Source organism: Jaculus jaculus, chromosome 7, assembly GCF_020740685.1.
Source record: "Jaculus jaculus isolate mJacJac1 chromosome 7, mJacJac1.mat.Y.cur, whole genome shotgun sequence".
Lineage (NCBI taxonomy): Eukaryota > Metazoa > Chordata > Mammalia > Rodentia > Dipodidae > Jaculus > Jaculus jaculus.
In genome coordinates, this window is record NC_059108.1 from 130,617,550 (window position 1) to 130,637,379 (window position 19,830).

Below are 19,830 nucleotides of genomic sequence, written 5' to 3' on the forward strand. Positions count from 1 at the left end.
GCCCGTCTGCCACTCATCCGCGCTCGGGAGCGCGCAGCGCGGCCACGCCGGGCTTAGGCGAAGCCGACGCCGTGGCGGCTGCAGGACTCGGAGCGCCGCAGGTGACCCGAGGCGCGGAGCCGGGTGCGCGGCCGGCGGCGGCGGCGGCCGGGGAGCTGCATCCCGGAGGCGGGGTCCTCGCTCGGTCGTGTCGCTGAGGAGGCGCGCGAGGGCTTCGCGGCTCCGCTCGGCATGTTCGGCGAGGCGGGGGCTTTCCTCCCGCCCGTGGGCTGAGGCGGCGGCGGCGGCGGAGACACGCACGGGATGCACCTGCCGCGCTCGGCTTAGGGGACGCGGGAGGTCCCGGCCGCCGGCGCCGCACACGCTTTCGTCGCCGGGCATCCGCCGCCTCCGCGAGCCGCGACGACTGGTGGGTGGCCCGGCCATGGCGGCCCGGAGCGCCCCGAGCTGCCACCTGCGGCTCGAGTGGGTGTACGGCTACCGGGGACACCAGTGCCGCAACAACCTCTACTACACGGCCGCCAAGGAGATCGTGTACTTCGTGGCGGGCGTCGGCGTGGTGTACAGCCCGCGGGAGCATCGGCAGAAGTTCTACCGGGGACACAGCGACGACATCATCAGGTATGGGGGCCGGGCGGGGTGGTGGCCGGGGGCGGCGTGCGGGAGGCCGGCAGCCCTGCAGGGCGCCCGCCGACTTGGCATCTGCCTGCCCTTCTGGAAGTCGACTCCTGCTCGGAGCCAGCACCACCGCGAGCAGAGCGGCGGAGCCTACCCCAGGCTGGTCCCGAACTCTCCACCCACTGATCACCCCTAACTCCTCCCCCCTTCCCGCCGCCGGTCTTAGTATTCTAGGGACCTCTCTCGGACTAGGGGACAGTAAGGTCCTGGCCGCTGGTCCACCCGGCAATCCCCAGTTGATGGCTTTTGTGTCTTTTTTAACCTCACACCATCAAAATGATTAAATTTGTCAAAAGATTCTTTTCTAAATTGTTTAAAAAATTGTTAAAACTGAATTATTATTAACTGTACTCTGAAGGAGATATGGGGTGGCCAGAATGAAGGATATCCAAATCTCTGTAAGCCAACTAAGAATCTGAGAGAGAGACAGACAGACAGATTGACTGACTCGGGATGGAGGGAGAGATTTTACCTAATAGGGAGAACTGAGATCAGTACTGCAAAGGGTAAGCTGGTCCTGGGGAGTTCACCTGGGGTGACATCCTGCAGGGTACTCACTCTTGGCCAGCTGATTTCCAGTTTCGTCCTCATTAACGTCCTAACGTTTACTTTCTTGTGTGCGTGTGTGTTTCATTGACATCTCAGGTTGTGTGTATTTTGTTCTTTCCTGCTTGTATCTTTTTAAAATCGGTCCCAGTGCTGTTTACAGTTCATGGGTAATTGTCAGTGTCGCACTGGAACTTCTGTGGTAAAGTTAGGAGCTTGGGCAATGTCATTGATTAGTAATGCCTCAAGCACCTTATTTTCATCTTCTGGTGAAGAGACTATATTAGAAGCATGTTGAAGATGTGTTCGGGTGGTGGTGCTGCTGCCGCTGCTGAGTTTTTGGTTTTTTTTTTGGTTTTTCGACATAGGGTCTCACTCTAGCCCAGGCTGACCTGGAATTCACTATGGAGTCTCAGGGTGGCCCCGAACTCATGGCAATCCTCCTACCTCTGCCTCCCGAGTGCTGGGATTAAAGGCGTGCGCCATCACGCCCGGTACTGCTGCTGAGTTTTTTAACACAGGTTCTGTGATTGGGTTTGCTTGCTTCATATTTCCTCATGTACATTTTGTAGAATTTAAATTGGCCATTTCATATCCAGCATCTTCGTTTGATGTCTTGTAGGCAAGAAGCTCTGGCGCCTAAATTCCAGAAAGTTGTTTTGTGGCTCTCTAGACACCTGTAATGTGTAGGAGAGAAAGGAGCCTAGAACAAGTAAAAGGTAGATGAAGCTGGATAAAGAAGATAGCAGAATTTGAGATTGCAGAATACTGAGTGAGCCCTGGTTTATTTGTTTACTTACAGACAGTTTTTCCAGATTGAACTTAATGTATTGCTTGGAAAGGAAACTGGCAAATAGTTTTATTTTCCTCAGGTTAGAGTTCTTTTTGCTGGAGTGATGAGAGTTGCAGACCTAGCGTAATGATCCAGATCCTAGAAGCAAACAAAACCTGAACTATTTATTGGTAGTCACCCCAAGAACACTTCTGTTTCTTTAAGTTTTCCCCAGTCTTGTCAAGTTTTCTCCTCTTGCCCATGGATTAGGACTCCATGGTACTAGATATATTAGCTTTACCTAGATGAGGTAGCTTTAACCAGAGTCCTCGTCCAGCTATTGTATAAAAGATTAAATTCAGTAAGTAGCCCAGGTGTGAACGATTTTGAGGCTGTCATAGTACAGTTAAATATTTTCACTAAACCCCTACTTTTTTCCTACCATTCTTTGTTCAGTGTTGATTGTTTTTTGGGGGGTGGAGTCCTCCTGCATTATCCACCTCTACGGGCCACTAACAGGCATTGGGCTCGTGCATCTACACATACCATGTGCACACACACACACACTATTCCACATATACCACACACATACCATACTACACTATACATTCTATACACCCCCCAAAGATCTGTTATTCATTGTTAATAATACACAATACTAGCATTCTTTATGATTTATCCTAGGTCTGGTGAGATGCTTTAGCAGTTATAGTTCCTGCTTGTAAAGTCTGTCAGCTTGGGTTCAGTTCCTCAGCACCCATGTAAATCTGGATATAAAGTGGTGCAGGTATGCATGCACACACACACACACACACACACACACACATGCACACACAAATTTTAAAAAAGGATTTATCTTAACAGCTCCTATTATATTTGGTTATGAAAAACCTGGCACACGGGTGGCAGCTCTCAATTCTAGACTCAGTCTAGCAACATTAACATCAACCAGGATTGTATTAGAAATAGAAGTCTTCATTTCTTTTCTTTTTTTTTTAATTTATTTGAGAGTAACGGGGAGGGGTAGGGAGAATGGGCACGCCAGGGCTTCTAGGCACTGCAAACAAACTCCAGATGCGTGTGACCCTTGTGCCTCTGGCTAACGTGGGTCCTGGGGAATAGAGCCTCGAACCGGGGTCTTCAGGCTTCATAGGCAAGCGCTTAACCGCTAAGCCATCTCTCCAGCCCAAGTCTTCATTTCTTACAGTGCGATTCAACTTTCTGCCATCATGACAAAGTTCTGAGAAACCAACTTAAAAGGAGGAAAGATTTTGGCTTACAGTTTTTGACTTTCCAGTCCAGGGCTGGAGGTCTTCATTGCTTGGGCCTCAATATCATGGCACATAGACAATAGCAGAGTACTTACCTTGTGGTATCCAGGAAGCAGGGACAGAGAGAAAGGGAGAGGGGGACAGACACAGAGTTAGTGGAAGGGGAGAACTGGGAGAGAGAGAGAGAGAGAGAGAGAGAGAGAGAGAGAGAGAGAGAGAAAAGTAACCTGGGAATCACGTGCCTACTCTCTCCCTGTCCAAAGAAGACATTCATTCATTTTTCTGCCAAATCCACTAGAATCTCTCTCTTTCCATCATACACAAGACTGACTTGCTTGGTCACAATATGTGATACTAAATTTAAATGTGGAAGGTTATACTACATATCTATTTCAATACAGGGCTGCGGTGGGGGGGAGGTAGCTTTAATGGTGGGAACAGGCAGAGTTTGCTTAGTGTAATAGTGCTAATAGTATGATTTAGCTTAGCCACAAGATGTTGTAATCAGGTCTGTCCACTTCAGTGTCCCTGTCTCTATAGGTGATAAGGTTCATTAAGGACTGGGGCATAATTCCAAACCCAGAGTAAAAAGAGGAAGGCTAGTCTATCTTGCACCACGGGTGGTAACTAACTATAGCATTCACAGTCTGGTGTTCATTACCTGGCTGTTAATCACCTGGTTGTTAATTAGCTTGACTTTGATTATCAGTTTACTAATGGACAATGTACTTGGCACATAAAACATGAGACCTTGGTGGCAGAAATTTTATCTGGAACCTGGATGCTATATTGAGATGTCAAGCATCTGTGGAAGGCAGTAATTTAGAAGTTTGAAGTTAATGTAATAGGGTTAGATTCCCTTTCAGAGTTTTATTGTTATTTTAAATTAAAAATGCATATTTACTTAAATAGTCGGAAAAATATTTGCATACAGTCTTGCAGTGTAGAGATATTGCTGTTGCATTTTAGCTAATTACCTTTTAAGCTTTTTTGGCACATGTTGCCATAAGTTATTAGAGTCATGCTATATGCAGCATTTGTTCATTATCACTTAATATTAATGCTTTTCCTAATATTATAAAATGGCTACATACACATTTAAAAATTTTTTTTAAACATTTATTTATTTATTTGACAGAGAGAAAGGGAGCGTGAGAGTGAGAGTGAGAGAAAGGGCACGGCAGGGCCTCTAGCCACTGCAAACATACTCCAGACACATGCGCCACCTTGTACATCTGGCTAACGTGGGTTCTGGGGAATTGAACCTGAATCCTTTGGCTTTTGCAGGCAAACACCTTAACTGCTAAGCCATCCCTCCAGCCCGTATACATGTTTTTAATGATTATGGGAAATCATCCTAAGACTGTACCATAATTAAAGAATTCTTTTTTTTTTTTTTTTTTTTTTTTTGACGTAGGGTTTCACTGCAACTCAGGCTGACCGGGAATTCACTATGTAATCACAGAGTGGCCTTGAACTCACATCGATCCTCCTACCTCTGTGCATCCCAAGTGCTGGGATTAAAGGCATGTGCCACAATTATTTCTTTATTTTTTAATCGAGAGATTGAGTAAAGGAAAGGTAGAAGGAGGGCTAATAAAAATCTAAGAGGATATAAATAAGTCATATGGAAACCTACTTTTTTTGGACAATGGAACACACAGCCATAGATTGTTACTCGAAAATTTTCAGTGCCAGGGATAGGATACCTCCTGTGAGTTGTTGGCCAGGGAGGTCCCTGATGCTCCCAAAACATTACAGGCCATGGCCGAGGCCCTTGGGTTCCTGCCAGGAATAGATGGTAAGACCCTACTGCTGAAGACTCCACATACTTGGGCTGCAGGGTCACTGAGAAATTCTGCAGGAGCTGAGCTGAAAACCTCCTCCATGTAGACCAGCTGACTGAAAGCTGGAAAAAGCCAGGTTGCATGCAGTGAAGATACTCAACAGTGGGCACTGCAAACCTTATATTTGGCCAGCCAGGCCAAATGAGTCAACTGTAGGGTGCAATAGTGGCATGTCTGTCATGGGGGAAACCAACCGCCCTCTAATTTGACTGGAGGCTCGCTCCATGGGAGGGAATAATGGTGCTGAGAAGAAGTGACAAGAGGAGTGCCCAGCACTGCAATATCTCTATCACACCTTCCAAGGCTCAGGGTCCATTGTGGAAGAGGTGGTGGGAAGAATGTAAGGGCCTAAGGAAGGGCAAGACTCCTTACAATGTGCTCCTGCAGACATAAAATGGCCTGGATATCCATGACCTCACAATGCTTGATACTACATACACAAGACCATCATAATAGGAAGAAAAGATCACGACATCATAATAAAAGAGAGACCGAGTGAGAGAGGGAGGGGATATGATGGTGAGTGGAGTTTCAAAGGGGAAAGTGGGAGAAGGGAGGGAATTACCATGGGATATTGTTTGTAATTATGGAATTGTCAAGGTCTTATCCTAGCTCAAGCTGACCTGAAGCTCCTTCTGTAGCACCAGGCTGCCCTCAGCCTCACAGGGATCCTCCTATCTCTGCCTTCTAAGTGCTGGGATTAAAGCCATGCACCACCACGCCTGGCTTAAGGGACTGCTTTTTGCCGAAACTTTTTCTTGTATAGGCCTCCACCAGCAGGGCTGCCCACCTTAGGGCAAGTTCTTACCCCTCAGTTAATCCTTTCTGGAAATGCCCTCACAGACCTGCCCAGGATGCATGTCTCTTGCTAGATCCCTATTCAAGATAGCAAAAGAAATTTACTATCACAATACCTTTTAATGTTTTTAACACCTTTTTTCAAAAATTAATTCATAAGTTTTGAGTTATACTTTATATTCAGCAGTATACTAGGTTTTATGTGTATAAAGTATTAAGCTGACCTTAAAGATACCTAAACATTCTTAGCTTTTGTTCTTATTACAAGGTTCTTAATGAGAGCTATCAGAAGAGAATGTTCATGTCCCACTTACTTATCAGGAATATACCCAGCTTCTGAATATTAATCCCTTTAACTTAAAAAAAATTATTCAATTTTTATTTATTCATTTGAGAGAGAGAAAGGGAATGGGTGTGCCAGGGCCTCCAGCCACTGTAAGCAAACTCCAGACATGTGCGCCCCTTGTGCATCTGGCTAATGTAGGTCCTGGGGAATTGAGCCTTGAACTGGGGTGCTTAGGCTTCACAGGCAAGCGCTTAACCGCTAAGCCATCTCTCCAGTACCCCTTTAACTTTTGTACTAGGTCCCTCTCATTTTTGCTATAGCAATTACATTTTTGTTGCTGGTACAAGAAATTCAACCAGAAGCAGCTCATGAGAGGAAAGGATTTATTTCAGGCTTACAGTTTTGAGGGGAAGCTGCACAATGGTGGAAGAACCTGGCTTACTTCATCACATATCCACAGCAGATAGATGGAGAGAGAGAGAAAGAGGGAGAGGAGAGAGAGAGAGAAGAAAAAAAAAAACAAAAAAAACAAGAATGAGTTAGCTCTGAACCCACCATGGGCTGCACTAACCAACCTCAAGGTTTGCCCCAGCAATACATATCCTTTCAGCAAGGGCTCTGCCTTTCAAAGGCTCCATCAGCTGGGGACTAAGTAGGAAATTTAATCATAAATACTTATGACTATGGAGGGGATTTTATTGTTTTGATTTTTAATTTTTATTTATAACTTCCATGATTGTAAACAAATCCCATTGTAATTCCCTCCTTCCCTCCACTTTCCCCTTTGAAACTCCACTCTCCATCATATCTCCTCCCCCTTTCAATCAGTCTCTCTTTTATTTTGATGTCATGATCTTTTACCTCCTCTTATGATGGTCTTGTGTAGGTAGTGTCAGACACTGTGAGGTCATGGATTCCCAGGCCATTTTGTGTCTGGAGGAGCACGTTGTAAGGAGTCCTGCCCTGCCTTTGGCTCTTACATTCTTTCTGCCACCTCTTCTGCAATGGACCCTGAGCCTTGAAAGGTGTGATAGAGATATTTCAGTGCTGAGCACTCCTCTGTCACTTCTTCTCAGCACCATGGTACCTTCCGAGTCATCGTAAGGTCACTACCATCTGAAAAGAGAAGATTCTCTACCAAAAGTGAGAGTAGCACTAATATATGGGTATGAACATTAAGAGAAGTGCTTACTGGGCAGTTTGGTGAGCATAGTATATACATTTAGCCATTACATCCCTAGAGCTCATGACTACCCCTGTTGTAGGTTTTCAGTATCAGGGATGTATTTATGGAAGGGATTTTAAATTCAAAGTGCCACATTTGCCTACTCCAGAAATTCTGTCCTTCACCTACAATAGTGCTTTATTTCTCTGCTAGACAGAATGTGAATAATGAATAATGTTGCAGTAAACATTGATGTGGAACTATCTCTGTGATGTATTGGAAATACTTGGAAAACTTTGATAAATATCCAAGATAGCTGGGTAATATGGTAGATCTGTTTTATTTTTTTAAATAGTTTTGATTTATTTATTTATGAGAGAGACTGAGAAAGAGGGAAGGAGGGAGAGAGAGTGGGTGCTGTGGGACCTCTAGTCACTGAAAATGAATTCCAGATGCGTGTGCCACCTTGTGTATATATCACTTATATGTGTGTACTGGGGAATTGAACCTGGGTTCTTGGGCTGTGCAGGCAAGCGTCTTAACCTCTGAGGTTATCTCTAAGCCATCTCTAGCCCCTGTTTTAGGCTACACCTGTGGCAGCTTTTGCTGTTTGTTACTGGCTGACATTTTGGTTGGAGAAAGATAGAATTTCAGTATAGTTTTGATTTACATTCTTTTACTAACTAGTGAGGTTGAAATATTTTCATGTGTTTGTTGGCCAGTTACATTTCATCTTTTGATAACTGTTTATTTCATTTGTCCATTTATTCATTGTGTTGTTTGATTTCTTATTTAGTGTTAAGTATGTGTGTGTGTGTGTGTTATTGTTATATATGAAAGCCACCAATATATTATTTGGTACTCTACCACTTTGCTAAAGGTTTTCTGCTGGAGTGTTTGGCTCTTGTATATACAAATAAACTCTCTTCATCTGCAAATAAGGATACTTTGACTTCCTCCTTTCCTATTTGTATCCATTTTACTTTCTTCTTTTATTGCTCTAAGACTTTATGCACTATACTATATTGAGTAACAGTGGAAAAAGTGAACACTACAGACCTTTGTAGTGTTTTTGATTTAACTGAAAAAACATTGTTTTTTCCCCATTGTGTATAATGTTTGGTAGCATTCATTTTCTATCTTAAGAAATAATTTGAGAAGCATTGATGTTAACTCTTCTTTAAAGGTCTGGTAGAAATCAGCAGTGCATCCATCTGGGATATATTTTAATTGGGAGATTTTTGAAATAACTAATTGAATCTCATTGCTTACAGATCTGTTTAAGTTGTTGTCTCTTCTTGTTTCACTTTTAGTAATTCATTTGCATCTAGAAATTCACCCATTTCTTTTACAGTTTTCAACTTAGTGGAATATAAGTTTTAAAGACATGTCCTAATGAGTTTCTGAATTTCATTGTTATTTTTTTCATATCCAATTATTATCTGGGTATTCACTCTATTTTGGTTTGGCTAAGTGTTAATCTTGTTCACCTTTTCCAAGAATCAACTCTTTCATTAATTCTTTGTAATTTTTTGTCTTCATTCATTTCTGCCTTGATCTTAATTTCTTTTTTTTTTTTTTCCATTTAGTGATTTTGGGTTTGGCTTGCTATTGTTTTTCAAGGCCATAAAGTACATTGTTATTCATTTTATTTCTCTCTGATTTTTTTATCTTGTATTTGTGTGTGTGTGTGTGTGTGTGTGTGTGTGTTTGTGCTGCATGTGTGTGGGCAGGTAAACACTGGCATGATGCACACACAGAGGTCAGAGGACAGCCTCAGGTGTTGGTCCTTGTCTTCCACCTTTTTCTTTTGAGGCAGGATCTCTTTTTCACCACTGTGTTCACCATGCTGGCCTGTGAGAGTCTGGAGAGTCTCCTGTCTCTGCTCCCCTCTCGCTGTGGGAGGGCTGGGAGGGCACGAGCTCGTGCTGCCACATCCAGCTTTGTGTGTGTTCAGGGTCCTTACACGCTTGCAACAAGCACCTTATCCACTGAGCCATCTCCCAAGCCTCTAAAAAATACAGTAATAGTCAAATAAAAAAATCACCCCTGAAAGTCCAGTCATCTCAGGAAATAAACAAACACTCATGGTACTGTGTGCATTGGTTAGTTCCTGTGGGTATGAGTGGAAAGGAAAAATGTAGTAAGACTGGTTGCCAGAGAAAAATTAGAGGAAGGAGAACAGTAAGTAGGGATAAAGTGGGGGTAGAAGAACAGTTTTGGAGAAAGGTCAAATTAAAAGAGAGAGGTCATATTCAAATAGCTTAGAACAGTTGCAGTTTTCAGGAGGCTGAGACACAGGAAACCTTGCAAACCAGACCAGCCTAAGTTTTTTGAGAAAGGAAGGTGAAAAAGGAAAGAATATGGCATCTGTGCCATCCTTTCTGGTGTCCACTGTGCTCCTTAGAGCCTATGTCTTAAGTTCCCTGATTGACTTTGGCACTGCCCAGGTTTCTACCTCACTGAATACTGCACTGTTCTGGTTCAAAGTCTACTTCCTGCAGTCTAGCAGTAGTCTGCTGGCCAGGTTTCGGCATAGGTTCCTGCTCTGAATTTCCCGGGCGTGCATCTCACAGGGAGTGTTGCAGTTAACCTTATTGCTGGGACAAGACACCCAACCCAAAGCAGCTGATAGGAGGAAAGGGTTTAGTTTGGCTTATAGTCTGGAGGGTGTGGTAGAAAAAAATGCTAAAAGTTAAACTGACTTACTAAGTTACTGTAAGAATTAATTTTTGAGGAGCAAAAGTTATTTTTGTCAGCAAATGATGAAATCCCCCACCAAAACCAAAACTGACTAGAAAGAGCCCAGAGGGACAATAAAGAGAAAAAAGACAAAGTACAATAGAGTTCCATTGTAAGGGTGGCCTAACAACAAAAATGGGTAAATATGCAAATTGCCATGTCTTACTTGTTCACTCACCCTCTCCTTGGCTATAAAATGAGAATAAAAGCTCAGCTCGTGGCCAGAGCTGCTTTGGAGAGCTGTGTCAAGCTCTTCTGCCCCCGCTCCGTAAATAAACTCCTCTACTTTCACTCATGCTGACATTAAAATAATCTTTCCAAACAAATTCTGCAACAAGGGGAAGCTTCATGATGGCAGGGAAAATGTAGCATGAGCCAAGCGGGCCATCTCTGCCACAGCAGGTAGCAGATAGCAGCAGGAGTGAGCCAAGCTAATTGACAGACTGAGCTAATGGACCTCAAGGTCCATCCCCAGTAATCCGCCTTCTCCAGCGAGGCTCCACACAAATTGCCCCCAGCTAGAGACTAAGCATTCAAAACACATGAGTTTATGGGTGACATCTGATTTAAACCATCACAATTTGAAGAGTATTGAGAATATTTCAAGAGCTCTTAGGACACAATAATGTGTGATGACCAACTAAAAATATTCCACAAACATTCAACAAGAAATGCTGACAGTTTCCAGAAGCCGGGTGGAGCAGGTAACCCTTCCCACCAGAGCATCCTGGAAGGAATGCAGCCTTGCTGACATTTTGATTTAGTCCAGAGGGACCATTGCGACTCATGACCAATGACTATCAAGATGGTAAAGCTGTGCAGAAGTTTACCTCATTTTCTCACATTGCTGGGACTCTTTTACCACCCATCATTCCTAGCAGGGTAAACATTATCCTACAAAGACTGGACTTTAGAGGCCAGCCTGTTGATTGGCTAAGGGTTGGGGAAGCTGCACCCAGAACACACACAGTCCCAGCCTTTGCTTAGGTCAGGTGGCATGATTCAGAAGCTTGGTGGGTATCATGTGTACCTCACCTAATATGAGAGGTCAAGTTCAAGTGCATGTACGAGCAGTTGCAATTCAGTGAACCAGGGTTAGGAACTGATGGGCAACCTTATAGTATACGTAACTTAAAAACATTATTTTTGAACTTGCCAGTTATTTTTCATCTAATAGCATCATAGTAAATAATTTTTTCTCATATATAGGTATGTATGTATGTATTTTACAAAGGTTATAGTCTTGCATCCCTTCACCCCCCCATCTCCACTTCCCTGAGGGCCCTCCTCAGTAGGGTCCTTGGTGTGCACTGTGGGGTAATTAGGGCCTTTGTCAGTCTCTGAGAAATGCGGGCCTGTGCCTCAGGATATTTCTACTCACCCTGTGCCGCCTCTTCCACAGTAGTCCCTGAGCTTTGGCAGGAGTGTTACCAGTTTGTTCTTGGCATTGAATTCTTTGTAGACTATTTCTGTTGTGATGTGTTTTGAGTTCTCCAATGTATTTGTTGGTATGTCCCTGGAGGCAGTTGTCCAGCTAGCATTGGGAGCAATACTGCCACTGCTTCCTTTCTAGATCCCTGGACCCTAGTGAATGTGGTAGAGATGGCACATCTCATTGTGGGCAGTCAGCTGTCTTTTCTTGTCACAGTGATGGATGTTGGATTTCCCCAGTATTCTCTGCCACCTGTAAAAATAAAGCAGATTCTTCAGCCAAGGGTGAAAACAGCTCTGATTAAGGGGGATAGGCATACAATTTTGAGAGACACTTTGAGGAGGATACCCACTCAACTTGCCCAGAGCACAATGAGGCTGTCTTTCTGGGGGTTATGAGCTTCTTGCCTGTGGGGCACTGACTTGGTTCCCAGCACCAGTTATGAGTTCTTTCCCACTGAGTGGGCCTCATGTCCAATTGGTTGGTTACCCACAGAGACTGTGTGCCACTATTGCACAAGTGTGCATTGCTGCTGGTCTGGGTGGTGGATTGTGGAGCCTGCATGGTCTTGTGCTGTTGGTGACCATTGTCACAGTAGCTTGCATACCACTTTCCAACTCCAGAAAGACTTTCCAGGAAAGGATTGGCTTTCGTCTTTTTTCCCATGTGGTCTCTCAGTGTCCTGAGACAGCAGCCTGTGGTGTCTTCAGCAGTAGGGTTTTGGCAGTGGCCTACATTGTTTTGGAGATCTTATGGATCTCCCTGACCAGCTACACACCGTGGGAAGTAACTCAGTTCTAGTTCTTGGATTCACATGCCAGCACCAGCGATTTCAGAATTAAACTTTCTCTACCCTCTACTGGGCTTGTTGGTCTGGTCTGACCACCTCCCTTAATTGGTTTATATCTTGTATACTGTTTTCTGGGAGGAAGGTTCCTAACTTATCAACTACTTTAGTCTTTAGTTTTGTGTATTTCCCTTTCCCAACCTCCCTTGCCCTGACCCTTCTCCCCTCCCATTCCCCCATATTCTTTCCTTTTAAGTACTTTTTCTGGTACCCCCTCCTCTCCTCCCTTTTTGTTTTCACTTTTTACTGGTCTCATACTACTTATATACCCATAGTCTTAAGCTTAATGTATTTTGCCCTCTTCTTCAGCTGGTCCATTTTAGGAGCCACCTATGAGAGACAACATGTAATGTTTGTCTTTCTTAGACTGTGTAACTTTGCTTAGTATGATCTATTCCAAGTCTATCCATTTTCCTGCAAATTTCATTTTTCTTTACCACCAAGTGGAATTCCATTGGATATATGTGCCACATCTTCATTATCTATTTGTCAGTCAATGAGTGTCTGGGTTGATTGCAATTCTTAGCTATTGTGAATAGACCAGCTATAAACATGGTTGAGCAAGTATCACTGAAGTTGAGTGGAGTATTTAGAGTAAATGCTCAGGAGAGGAATAGCTCAGTCAGATGGTAGATTTCTTTTTGTCCTTTTCAGGAGTCTCAGTACTGATTTCCATAGTGGTTGTACAAATTTGCACTACCACCAGTGGTGAGTTTCCCCACATTCTTGCCAATATTTATTGCCATATGATTTTTTAAAATTTTATAACTGGAGAACTCTTTTTTAAAATTTATTTTATTTATTTGAAAGCATAAAGAAAAGAGAGACAGGGCTGGAGAGATGGCTTAGTGGTTAAGCGCTTGCCTGTGAAGCCTAAGGACTCTGGTTTGAGGCTTGGTTCCCCAGGTCCCACGTTAGCCAGATGCACAAGGGGGCGCACGTGTCTGGAGTTCGTTTGTGGTGGCTGGAGGTCCTGGCACACCCATTCTCTCTCTCTCCCTCTATCTGTCTTTCTCCCACTCTCAAATATATAAATAAATAATAGTAAAAAAAAAAAAAGAAAAGAGAGACAGACAAAGGGAGAGAATGGGGGCTTTAGGTCCTGTAGCCACTGCAAAATGTGCATCTGGCTTTACATGGGTACTGGAGAATTGAACCTAGATCATTAGGTTTGGCAGGCAAACACCTTAACCACTGAACCATCTCTCCAGCCTCCGTCTTATGATTTTTTTTTTAATGATTGCTATCCTAACTAAAGTAAGGTGAAGTCTCATAGTTGTTTTAATTTGTATTTCCCTGATGACTAAGGATGTTGAACATTTCTTTAAGTGAATACCGGCTATTTATATTTCTTCCTTTGAGAATTCTCTATTCAGTTCTCTGCCCCACTTTTTGAGTAGATTGATTTTTTTATTAGTTTTTTGAGTTCTTTGTAAATTCTAGATATTAGGCCTCTGTTGGAAGTCTAGCTGGCAAAGGTTTTCTCCCATTCTGTGGGTGATCTGTTGCCTTGGTTTATAGTATGTCTATCTGTGCAGTAGCATCTTAGTTTTATGAAATCCCAATGGTTGAGTTATTGTTTAATTTCCTGGGCTACTGGGATCTTATTCAGGAGGTCATTCCCCACTTCTATATCATGGAGAGTTCTCCCTATTTTTATTTTTATTTTTTTTTTTGTCTAGTCATTTAAGAGTTTCAGGCCTTCTGTTGAGGTCCTTAATGCATTTGGAGTTGATTTTTGTGCAGGGGGAGAAGAGTGGGACTTGTTTCATTTTTCTAAAAGATGCTGTCTTTTTTCCAGTGTGTGTGGTTGGCTCCTTTGTTAAAGATCAGGTAGCTTTGGTTACTTGAACTAAAAGCTGGGTCTTCAGTTACGTTCCATTGTTATATATGTCTGCTTTGTTGCTGGTGTTTTGATTGTAATTGCATTGAATCTGTATATTACTTTTGGTAGAATGGCCATTTTCACAATATTAATTCTACATATCCAGGAGCATAGGAGGTCTTTCTATCTTCTCATGTCCTCCTCAGTTTCTTTCTTTTGTGTGTGTGTGTGTGTGTTTGTGTTTTGTATAGGTCTAACACTTCTTTGGTTTGTGATATTCCAAGATATTTAATTTTTTATGGCTATTAAAAACTGGACAGCCTTGCTGATATCTTTCTGCATATGTTTGTCTTTTGCATATAGGAGGGCAACTGATTTTTTTTAGTCTTTTTGGTAACTTTAAAAAAAATATTCTATTTTTATTTATTTGTTTATTTGAGAGAGAAAGAGGGAGAGAATGAGCATGCCAGGGCTTCCAGCCACTGCAAACAAACTCCAGACACATGTGCCCCCTTGTGCATCTGGCTAATGTGGGTCCTGGGGAATCAAACCTGGGTCCTTTGGCTTTCCAGGCAAATGCCTTAACTGCTAAGCCATCCCTCCAGCCAGGCAACTTATTTTTGTGTGTTGATTTTGTACTCTGACACTTTGCTAAAGGAATTTATCACCTTTGGAAGGTTTTTGGTAAAGTCTTGGATCACTTATGTATAGATTTATGTCATCTGCAAATAGAGTTCGTTTGATTTCTTTTTTTTTTTTTTTTAATTTAATTTATTAGTTTTCTTTTCAGCAAATACTGGCAGTTTGGTACCATTGTTTAGGCTCATCCATGATCTACCCCCTCCCATTGGACCCTCCTTGTTGATGTAAATGGGTCGTGCATTGTGGAGTTAGCCCACAGTTATTGGTACGATAAATGTCTCTGCATATCATAACCCAACATATGACTCTGACATTCTTTCCGCCCCCTCTTCCGCAAAATTTCCCTGAGCCATGTTGGGTTCATTTTTGGTCTGCTTCAGTGCTGCAGTGTTGGGGTCCTCTGAGGCTCTGGCTCTCTGATTTGGTAGGAGTTGATTTTTCTCTGTGTTAGTCTCCTTCCCCTTTGTGCTGGTATCCAGTTCATCAGGAAAACATCACCCTTGCTTGTTTCACCAATTGTCCTTAGTTTCAGTCGGGCCCCTTTTGAGGTATGTTGGGGCAGCTCTCTCCTTAGGATCTGCATCTATCTGAAAAAGAGAAGTTTGATTTCTTACTTTCCAGTCTGTACCTCTTAACTACCTTGCTCCTGTCTTATTGTTTGGGCGAGTACTATGCTCAAGAGTGGTGAGAGTGGCCACTCCTGTCTTGTTCCCAATCTTAATGGGAAATCTTGAGGCTTTCCCCATTTAGTATGATTTGGGCCTGAGGTGCTTTGTATATAGCCTTTATTATGTTGAGATATAAACCTACCATGCCTAGTCTCTCCAGCATTTGGTTCATGAAGTGATCCTTTATTTTGTCAAAGGCCTTCTCTGCATCTATTGAAATGATCATGTTCTTGTGTTTTTAAGTTTATTTATATGGTGTATTATGTCTTATCAATTTCCATATTTGAATCATCCCTGCATCCCTGAAATGAACCCTGCTTGATTGAGGTGGATAATGCTTTGGATATGTTGTTGAATTAGATTTGTGAGGATTTTTTTGTGTGTGTGGGGGGGCTCTCAAGTTAGGGTTTCACTCTAGTCCAGGCTGATCTGGAGGTCACTTTGTAGTCTCAGGATGGCCCCCAACTCATGGCGATCTTCCTACCACTGCCTTCAAAGTACACCATGCCCGGTCATTTGTAAGGATTTTATTCAGAATTTTTGCTTCTAAGTTCACTAAGGATCTTGGTCTATAATTTTTATTTTCATTGTGTCTGTCTGATTTTGGTATTAGTGTAATGTTGGCTTCATAGAAGTTGGGGAACATTCCATCTTTTCCAGTAGTATGAAATAACTTGGGGGGAAAAAGTGATTTCAGTTCTTCAGAGAAGGTTTGGTAGAATTCAGCTGAGAATCCATCAGGACCTAGGCTTTTTGTTGCTGTTGTTGGGAGATTTTTAATTGCATTTTCAATCTCATTGGACATAATAGATTTGTTTAGTAAATTTATCTGTTCTTGGTTTGGTTTGGGTAGGTAGTATGTGTCTAGGAATTCATCTATTTCTTCCAGGTTTTACAATTTTGTGGAGTAGAGATTTTGGAAATATATTCTGATGATCCTTCCAACTTCATTAGTGTCTGTTGTTACCTCTCTATTTTCATTTCTATTCTTGCTAATTTTATTTTTAAATATTTTCTAAATATCACATATATATTTTATTTTATATATTTATTTATTTACTCGAGAAAGAGACAGATAAAGAGAAAAAGAATGGGCACTCTAGGGCCTCTAGCCACTGCACACAACTCCAGACACATGGGCCACCTTGTGCTTATGTGGGTACTGGGGAATCAAACCTGGGTCCTTAGGCTTCACAAAGTGCTTTAAGCACTAAGCCATCTCTCCAGCCCTAGTCTTCCTCATTTGAGAATGCTCTTTTTTTTTTTTTTAAATCTGATTGGCCAAGGTTTATTAATCTTGTTCATTTATTTTTTTGAAGTACCAGCTCTTCATTTCATCAACTTTTTTGGTTGTCTTCTTTGAGGTAACATTTCGCTATATCCCAAGCTGACCTGGAATTCACTATGTAGTCTCAGGGTGGCCTTGAACTCACAGTGATCCTCCTATTTCTGCCTTCTGAGTGCTAGCATTAAAGGTGTGTGCCACCATGCCTGGCTCATTTCATCAATTTTAAAAATTGTTCTCTTAGTTTTCAATTCATTAATTTCTGCTCTGATCTTAGTTATTTCTTCCTATCTGGAACTCTTAAGGTTGGATTGTTTTGTTTTTTCTAATTACTTTAGGTGGATGGTAAAGTTATTAATTTGAGATCCCTCTTTGTTATGAAGGCATTTAATGCTATAAATTTTCCCTTTAGACTGCCTTTATTGTGTAAGTTCTAGTCAGCTGTGTATTCATTATCATTTAGTTCTAAAATTTTTTTAAGCTCCTTTTTTATTTCTTCCATGACCTATTCAATGTTTAATTGTGTATTGTTCAACTCCAGGAGCTGGTGTGTTTTCTTTTGTTTCTCCTTTTAATTTCTAGCTTTTAATGTATAATGTGTAGTCAGATATGATACAGGAAGTTATGTCAGTTTTCCTGAATTTTTAAGGCATGCTTTATATCCTAATATATGATCTATTTGGGAGAAGGTTCTATGAGCTGCTGAGAAGAATGTGTATTCTGTAGAATTGGGATGGAATGTTTTGTAGATGTCTATCAGGTCTAATTGAGCTATGGTGTTGTTGAGCCCTGTTATTTGCCTGCTGGGATAATCTGCCTATTGATGATAGTGGGGTGTTGAAGTCCCCTACTATGATGATATTTGGATTTATTTCTGATTAGTTATTAAGTAGGTTTTGCTTTCTGAAATGTGGTATACCTGTGTTTGGTGCATATATAGATTTATGATTGTGATGTCCTGTTGTTAGATTTTTCCCTTGTTGAGAAAAAGTAGCCTTTGTCATTTTTTTTTACTTTGGCTTTAAGTTTATTTAGTCAGATATTAGTATAGCTACACCCACTTGTTTTTTACTTCCATTTGCTTGGAAGATAGTCTTCCATCCGAGGAGATCTCTATCCTCAATGGTGAGGTAAGTTTCTTGAAGAAAGCAGATGGATGGATCCATTCTTCTGACCCACCATGTTAACCTGTGTCTTTTGGTTGAGGAGTGGAGGCTATTAATGTTTAAAATTAAAACTATGGGGGGGAGGTATTGCCATGGGATATTTTTTATAATCATGGAAAATGTTAATAAAAATTGTGAAAAGAAAAAAAAAAAAAACTATGGCCCAGGCATGGTGGTGCATGCTTTAATCCCAGCCCTCAGGAGGCAGAGATAGGATCACCATGAGTTCAAGGCTACTCTGAGACTACATATTAATTCCAGGTCAGCCTGGACCAAGAGTGAGACCCTACCTTGAAAAAAAAAATTAAATTAAAACTATGAGGTTTGATTTAATCCCTGCCATGATGAAGGCTTTGTGGGGTTTGGTGCTTTCTTCAGCTTTGTACATTTTGGTACCTGCTGTAGATTTGGTTATTGTTTTCCCTCTTGTAGGCTCTTGAGGTTGGTTGTTTGACTCTTCTTTGTGGAGTATTCCCTAAAGTATTCTCTGTAGGGTTGGCTTTGTGCTCATATATTCATAGAGCTGGTTTTTCTCATGGAAAGTTTTCCTTTCTCCTCCTATTATGAGGGATACTTTTGCTGTGTATAGTAGTTTGGGTTAGAAGCCGTAGTTTGTTAGACTTTAGACTTTAAGTTATTTCATGCTAAGCCCTTTCGGCTTTAGAGTTTCCATTGAAAAATTGGAGGTATTCTGATGGGCTTGCCTTTGTATGTAATAAGCTGTTTCTCTCTTGCTGCTTTTAGTACTCTCTGTTTTCATTGTTTTGAGTTTTATCTGTGATGTTATGTGAAGAGTTTCTTCTTTGGTCCTGTCTGTTTGGTGTTCTGTGAGCTTCTTGTATCTAGATTGGTCTCTCTTTCCTGAGAGTAGAACATTTTTCTTTAATAATTTTGTTGAAGATATTCTCTATGCCTTTGGCCTGTATTTCTTCCTATTCTTGTATACCCACTGTTGTAGTCAGCTTCAAGTTGCTGGGATGAACCTCCAAATCAGACACAGTTAATAGGAGGAACAGGATTTTATTAGAAGCTTACAGACTTATGGGAAGTTCCATAGTGGTGGAAGAAGCTGGCCCCTTTACATAGATCACACAGAAATAACACCACAAGCAAGCACCCTGGGCAGAGCTCATGTACTCTGCATACCTTTAGTCTGGAATTCCATATCAGCTCCCAAACACACCTTAGGACTGGACCTACAATCTTTCCACAGTGAGACCTCTTAAAACCAGACAGCTGGGAATCCAAAAAGCTTTAATAAAACAAAGTCTATTGAGGGACATCCATTCACACTGCCACACCCATGATCTGGATCTTTGGTCTTTTTAGGGTCTCTCACAGTTCCCTCATACTCTGTTTGCATGACTTTTTGAATTTATCACAGTTTTTGTACTCCCAGCCAATTTCCTCTATCTTATTTTTGAGTTCAGAAGTTCTGTCCTCCACTTGATTTACTGTGTTAATGAGGGTTACTGGGGAGGCTTGCAAAAGATCTATTTGATTTTTGTTTTCTGTTACATTTTTCTGCATCATACCCATCCCTTTATTGAGTCCCCACAAGAGCACTGTGTGCTACCTCCTTAACAAAACAAGACATTTATCCTGAGATGAGTAAACACCAATGTAAAAAGACCCCCCACACACACACACATGCAAAACAACAAACTGACAGATCTTCAACACGAATGTCTAGCCCCACAATGGAGGTCTCCAATGGAAATATAGGGGATGCACCAGACATAGAATCCCAAATAAAATAATTTAATGAACATAATTTGTGAAATAAAAACCACTTGGTAGTATTTGAGTAATAAAAATACATCCAAATGCCTTTATCTGGAGGTAGGAGAAAACTCCATT

At 41.9% G+C, this 19,830-nt stretch overlaps 1 protein-coding gene across 2 annotated transcripts in view; it reads left to right on the plus strand.

Moving 5' to 3' along the window:
- Positions 1-424: 424 nt before the first annotated feature.
- Positions 425-19,830, plus strand: part of Eml5 (EMAP like 5) — a 136,155-nt gene continuing 116,749 nt past the window's right edge. For both annotated transcript variants that reach the window (XM_004649347.2, XM_045154447.1), the window contains exon 1: positions 425-621. In XM_004649347.2, the coding sequence (XP_004649404.2) occupies positions 425-621 (197 nt within the window). The remainder of the gene's footprint in view (positions 622-19,830) is intronic.